We start from the raw sequence: 7188 nt of genomic DNA, 5'->3' as shown, positions 1-7188 counted from the left end.
AAACTAAATTCCTAAGTTTAAACAAAATATCTTAAAGTTGCTCTTTGGATCCAGGGTTTTTTCGTTGGTTTTCGTTTGTACCGTGCACACAGAAGGACTAGACGCTAGCAGGACTTAAAGCATCGATAATCAATATATTTCAGAATCTTTGATTTCTTCCTAACGTGCAATGCATAAGGGAAGTACGCAGGAAAAAAGAACTCCAGGAGCAGACCAGCACACACCAGGTTCACCTGGTCTGTGTCTCCGGACTCATACGGACGGTTAGTTAGCCTGGTACTGTTTAGTCCTTTTGATTTAACTAACGTTAACCGTCACAACGTTACATGTTCACGTTGTTTCCATGTTAGCTACCTAGCTACGCTTTTTCACCCCAATGTACTCTACAATTCTCAGCTCTTAAACTAACATTTTTTACTGTTTTATGTTAAAGACAAAACACTTAAGACAATATCTCTTATGCAAACATGAATTTATTTGATTCCAGGCCATCGTCAGAAATCACCTTTCCATGTCAAATAATGTCCAGCAGTGCTGAAGTCACGGATTTCCGTTCAATCCACAGAAAACAAGTGAGGTTTGTTCACGAGACGATAAAATAAAAAAGCAGGACTGTTGCGGCGTCATTGTAAGAAAAATGGAGGCTGAACAGACAAACGAGGAAAAATAGAAACGGCTCCTGTAATATTTCGAAAAATTTCAAATTTCTGCCCAAAGTGGAAATACACCGTTAGCGGTTCCAATACTGACAGGTAGGGGGCAGCAGGTACAACACAGTCAGACATGAGAGCTGAGGGAAACAACGCAGGGACCCGTTAACGTGATGCTTTACCAACAACTATCTTCATGTTCACCGTGTCAATCCATTTAGAACTAGAAGAATAATATGACTCAATTAATATCATTAACATACCTAATGTCACGTCAAATTTTCTACAACATACATTTCTAATGAGACGTTTTTGCTTCGTTACAGATTAGCCGATGAATGGGCCGGTGGTTCAACTAGAACTTGAAAATCAATAACAACTTTCCCTTTAGGAATTTGGAAAAGGAAATGAAGACGACTCTTCCTGACGCAGTGAACTCCGCCAACGTGGTCCTCCAACAATATCACATCCACCTGCTGTTCAACGGAGACTTATTCCTGCCGGGAGCAGAGACGACGGGCGGCGCTGGAGCACGACGGACCGTGCATGACGGTTTCTGGGGGGAAGGCGTCGGTGAGGAAGAGGAGGTTGAAGGAAGGAAGGAAGGAAGACAGGCTGGACGAGGCTCGTGGCGTTTGGGTGCAGACTCGTCCTGTGACTTGTGCGTCCGTCCCTGAAGACCAGATCAGTAGAAGAAATACACTGAGGAGAGAGAGAGCGGAAGCATTTAGGGAAATAACCTCCACAAGAATTCTACGAAGAGACGGTGGATCTCGTGGTAATCTGCCGACTGGATCTCCAGATCCCTTTGCGATCCGGAGATCCAGATCAAAGTTACCATTGTGGCCTGAAGGTGGCGTTAGATGAACTACTATGGATCCACAAAGAAAATAAGCATCGGACTGTGAACGTTGACGTCGAGTCCCCAGGACGTCCTGACTTTAGTTTCAATGTGCTGGCAGTCGGGACATTTCGACCCTACATTGCTAACACTTCAAGCGTTAAAAAGCAGATTATGAATATGAGTGAAGTTTGACAGATGATCAAATGTGAGCAGTGTTTGATTTGCAGACACTTACAGAAGATGACTCCGACACATATAACTCCTATAACCGCCATGATGATCATCATCTGGAAGAAACACAAAAAACAGAAATCACACTGTGATGTTTGAACTGCTTCAATGAAACAACTCTATTAATAATAATATTAATGATAATAATAACACTGGACAAGAAAAGCAAGAAAAAACAAGTATTTTTGGGCTCAGCCTCAAACAAACATATTTTCCGGATTTTCCTGTTGATTTGTTTTGTTTTGTCAGATTTTTCAGGAATGAGTCAGAAATTACATATTTAAATATTTGTATATTTACAAAATGGACTGTTGCAAAACACAAACTTGTGTGTGTGTGTGTGTGTATGTGTGTGTGTTTGTGTGTGTGTTTGTGTGTTTTCGTTCGTGTGTGTGTGCGTGTGTGTGTGCGTGTGTGTGTTCGTGTGTGTGTGTGTGTGTGTGTGTGTGTTCGTGTTCGTGTTCGTGTTTGTGTTTGTGTGTGTGCGTGTGTGTGTGCCCGTTGTCCTAAATACTCCGCGAATAATCCACATGATGACATGAGTGTCCGAGCTGCTGACAGACAGGAAATCACATCACCTCTGACGGGAGGAGGGCGAGAGAGATTAACAGGAACAAGAGGTAAGAGAGAGAGAGAGAGAGAAATGTAGAATAATCACTGTTGTAAATTTGGTTGTGAGGTTTTTGTTGAAACCCCCAAACGACGACTGTGACCTCGGTGCTGTCGGGGCCCGGGACAGCGAGGGTCCTCACAAGAGCAGAAGAACAGCAGTGTGTGTTCTTGTGTATATCGGGGCGATGGAGTTATATCACAAATCACAGCTGGTTCTCTAATCCCCGAGTGTCACTGTAATCCAGATTGGGATTCCTCTCTCTGACTTCCTGGTTGCTGTCAGTCAAGTGTAATCCTCTTCTAGCTTTGTGAACGGCAGCCCCTGATTGGACGACGTGGAGCTGCTCTGTCTGTTCGTTGGAGGCGGGACTTGACGAAGTGATGCTGAGATAGAAATTGATTGGCGGTTGAGGCCAGAAGGATGAACAGGGGACAAAATGACGAGGAGAGGTCAAGATGGCCGCCGGTCTGAGCTGTGTCGTAGTGACCGTAAACAAAGATGGACGACGCGTCTCCATTTCCTCCCACTAGACAAAAAGGAAGCTAAACCATCTTGTGCTCATGACGTCAAGGTCCCGCCTATACATGCACGAGTCTGGACTGTCAGTCATGACGTCTCGTTTTGATATCGTCAAATTAATAAGTCAAACCGAACTCATCAGAAACACCAACAACAACAACAACAAGGTCGAATGACAGAAACCGTGAAAGGCTTATTTCTTACTCAAGCCCACCTTGCAGTTTTTCCACCAGTACTTGTTCTTGAGTTTGGCGGCGCTGCTCTCGAACTGCGAGGCGCCGGCCTGCAGGGCGTCGGCCCGGTCGTCCAGCTCCGACAGCTTCTGGTCTCGCTCCAGGACTTTGTCCACGTTCACGCGCATGATGTCCACCACCTGCGGGACAAGACGCCCGTCAGCGACGAGCCCACCTCCTCTCCACAAAACCCTCGACTGTGATAACGCGCTCGTTTTTTTTGTCAATTACCGCTGAGATTCTCTGGTTCGTCGTCTCCAAACACAGAGCGATGTTTCCCTGTCGCGCTGTTGCAACGCGAGTTAACGCAGGAGAAGCTAACTGTCTCACAGATGATTGGATTTGCTCTCGTCTTTGACTTTGTAGTTGATCTCATTCCTGTTGTTCTAAACTTGCAGATCCACGGACGTGATCGTCTGTGGATCAGTGATCAATTCACATCTCGCTTATTTAACAAAAGAGTTTTGTACATATTTGATTCTACGTCCGGACTCTTTGACTTCTGACGTCACAGGTCGGCTACAAGGCTCAGAATTATGTTTGGCATCATGATTTATTTCCTTTTTCTTTTAAAGACGTACAAAGGCTGAAATAACCAGATGAAAGTAAAGAGAAATTAAATCAAATCATTCATTTGTCATTTTTCTCTCCAATTTGTTCTTTTTTGTGAATTCTCTGTCAGACCTCGTGAGTCCATGTTATGTTTCCTTTGGTTGGAAATGGATCAAGAAGATTCACAATGACCAATGTTTCCTGCTCCTTTTGTTCCCGTGGACCCGGTTCGTGTTGAACTCGAGCTCCACGCCCGGTCAGACGGGTCCTTCGCTCCGAGCGGCGTCCTCACCTCGTCCACCTGCGCCTGCGTCTGCTGCAGGCGCCTGTTGCTCGTCAGGTTGGGGGCCGCGGCCGGGGGGCCCCCCTCGCCCTCCGGGGCCCCTGGAGTACCTGCTGCCTCTGGGGTCGACCTGCGGGACCAGAGAGTGTGAATGACAGAGAGATGAAGGTCATGTGATGTAAACTCAAGGTCGGGACACAACACACGTCGTTACAGTCGCGTCAGCAGAACAGAATCAATCAAGTAAATTAGAATTACAGTGAATTTACAGTCGCTGACATCAGCTGAGCAGAAGATACTCGTCACGACGGGCGGCGACGGTTGGAATCGAGTATTTTCACATCGCACTATTAACACTTTACTTATCTTATTGAGTAAAGTATTTTTTCATTTTAATATTGCTACTTTACTTGTAAGACGTATTTTCACATGTAGCATTACTACTTTTACTTCATTTGCAATAGAGTATTCACATATAGTATAACTTATTTTACTTCATTTGTAATATAGTGTTTTCACATATAGTATTTCTGCTGTAGTTTCTGTGTTTTTCTCAGTATTCTACACTGTGGCGTTGCTACTTCCTGTTGTCATTTGGCAGCGGCGGCTTTATGAAACAGTAAGTGTCCGTACAGTTTGAATTATATTTTTAAAAAGGCCAAACTCTGATTCAATAATAGAAACATGACTCATCTCACTTTGGCCTCAGGCCACGTCATCAAAGTATCAGAGGGAGACACACACACACACACACACACACACACACACACACACACACACACACACAGACACACACACAGACACACACACACACACACACACACACACACACACACACACACACAGACACACACACACACACACACACACACACACACACACACACACACACACCTCCCATCAGGTGGTTTGATAAATTCCCTGAACAACGTTGGAGTTTTGTTTCCTGTTTGTTCCCGGAGGTGAAACGGAGACAGAGTAGTGAAGCAGCAGCAGCTTCCCGACACAGCGAGCTGGATTTGACTGATGGAGATAAACACGGACGCAATAATACCCCTCCCCTCCCCCACAACAAGAACTACATCACATGAAATATGTGTTCTACAAAGGAAAGCGTGTATTTCTTATGTGACTGATTCTACGTCTTGACTTTTCAGACTGAGCTGAAGGAAACGTTGTGAAGTCGGAGGCAGAATCAGTTCCACACTAATATCAAGTCTGGATGAAGTGGATGAAACATAGAAGTAAAATGAGTTGATTAAATCCATCAGAGGCAACGATGAGACAGGTGTTTTCTTTAAGCTGCTGCTTGTCCACCATCGATGACAGATTGATTCAGAACTGATTTTAAGGCTTCTTTAATAATAATAATAATAATAATAATAATAATAATAGTAGAAAACAGACAGTGTACTCACATCTCAGCGGCAGGATGATGGAGATAATCTGAGTCAGAGAGCGAGAGAGAGAGAGGGAGGGAGGGAGAGAGAGAGGGAGGGAGGGAGGGAGAGAGGGAGGGAGGGAGAGAGAGAGAGAGAGAGAGAGAGAGAGAGAGAGAGAGAGAGAGAGAGAGAGAGAGAGAGAGAGAGAGAGAGAGAGAGAGAGAGAGAGAGAGAGAGAGAGAGAGAGAGAGAGAGAGAGAGAGAGAGAGAGAGAGAGAGAGAGAGAGAGAGGGAGAGAGGGAGAGAGAGAGGGAGGGAGAGAGAGAGGGAGGGAGAGAGAGAGAGGGAGGGAGGGAGGGAGAGGGAGGGAGGGAGAGAGGGAGGGAGGGAGGGAGAGAGAGAGAGAGAGAGAGAGAGAGAGAGAGAGAGAGAGAGAGAGAGAGAGAGAGAGAGGGAGGGAGAGAGAGAGAGAGAGGGAGGGAGAGAGAGAGAGAGAGAGAGAGAGAGAGAGAGAGAGAGAGAGAGAGAGAGAGAGAGAGAGAGAGAGAGAGAGAGAGAGAGAGAGAGAGAGAGAGAGAGAGAGAGAGAGAGGGAGGGAGGGAGGGAGAGGGAGGGAGAGAGAGAGAGAGAGAGAGAGAGAGAGAGAGAGAGAGTCCAGTTGAATATATAAATGGAGGACGACGACTTCAGATCTCGATTCATTGATTCTTTCAAAATAAAAACATATGAAATATTACTTTTCTGTGACTCACTACACGAAGATGTTTTATAATACCATGATGTTTTAAAAAATTAATTTATTATCATTATTCTTGGCTTAATATACAATGATATTTTTTACTATACAATGATATTTTTTAATATACAATGATATTTTTACTATACGATGATATTTTTTACTATACGATGATATTTTTACTATACGATGATATTTTTAAATGACTATACTATGCTTTCAAAAAGCTTACTATGCTACATGTTTTAATCTTCACTCTACTACGACTTTTTCTGACTTAGAATACTATGACATTTTTTAAGCTTTACTATATTATGCTTTAAAAAAACTTACTATACTATAAAAATGTACTTACTGTACTATAACATTTTTATGTATGGACTGTAAAAAAAATGTTTTTTACTTTCTATACTACAACTTTTGTTAAACTTAAAATACTTTTTCAAACTTACAATTCTATGAAATTGTTTACGTTTTATTATACTATGCTTTTTAAAAAAAAACTTACTATACCATGTCATTTTAATGTACTGAATGTAAAAGAATAGTATCTATACGTGACATTATGACTAAAATGTCTTCACTTACTATACTCCAACTTAAAATAGTATGATATTTTCTAAGCTTTACTATACTATGATGTTTATTTACTTAATATTCTATAACAGTTTTCATGACTTATTACATGACACGTGTTCAATCAGCGCTAGAACCGATGTCCTGTCACTTTCAACTGTCGAACAGAAACACTCACAGCAGAGACATCGACTTTCAAAGTCTTTATTCTGTGCAACTTTTCATTTCTCTCCAGGAAACTGATCCAACTCACTCACATGGAAAAAAGAGAACGAGTCAAAGACGCCAGGAAACAGTGACGATGGAGTTCAGAGAGAATCCAGGCTCGTCTGCAGCAGAAGCAGCTTTTCATTCATGCAGGTCAGAATAAAGCGGTTAGTGCCTTGCTCATGGACATGCTGCCGGGACCTCACGGGCCAATGAGAGAGAGAGAGAGAGAGAGAGAGAGAGAGGGGGAGGGCCAATGAGAGAGAGAGAGAGAGAGAGAGAGAGAGGGCCAATGAGAGAGAGAGAGAGAGAGAGAGAGACAGAGAGAGAGAGACATAGAGAGAGAGAGAGAGAGAGAGGGG

At 43.5% G+C, this 7188-nt stretch overlaps 1 protein-coding gene across 1 annotated transcript; it reads right to left on the bottom strand.

Annotated features, from left to right (window-relative positions):
- Positions 1 to 453: 453 nt before the first annotated feature.
- vamp1a (vesicle associated membrane protein 1a) lies at positions 454 to 5379 on the bottom strand. The gene is made up of 5 exons (XM_035621067.2): positions 5344 to 5379; positions 3935 to 4055; positions 3072 to 3230; positions 1730 to 1781; positions 454 to 1352 (listed from the first exon to the last, which is right to left on the bottom strand). Coding segments are annotated over exons 1-5 (351 nt in total). The 5' UTR covers positions 5346 to 5379; the 3' UTR covers positions 454 to 1335.
- Between the last annotated feature and the right edge of the window lie 1809 nt (positions 5380 to 7188).

Source organism: Scophthalmus maximus, chromosome 22 (assembly GCF_022379125.1).
Source record: "Scophthalmus maximus strain ysfricsl-2021 chromosome 22, ASM2237912v1, whole genome shotgun sequence".
NCBI classification, from domain to species: domain Eukaryota; kingdom Metazoa; phylum Chordata; class Actinopteri; order Pleuronectiformes; family Scophthalmidae; genus Scophthalmus; species Scophthalmus maximus.
Note: the sequence above shows the minus strand (reverse complement) of the source record. Positions and strands in the feature narration are given on the sequence as shown.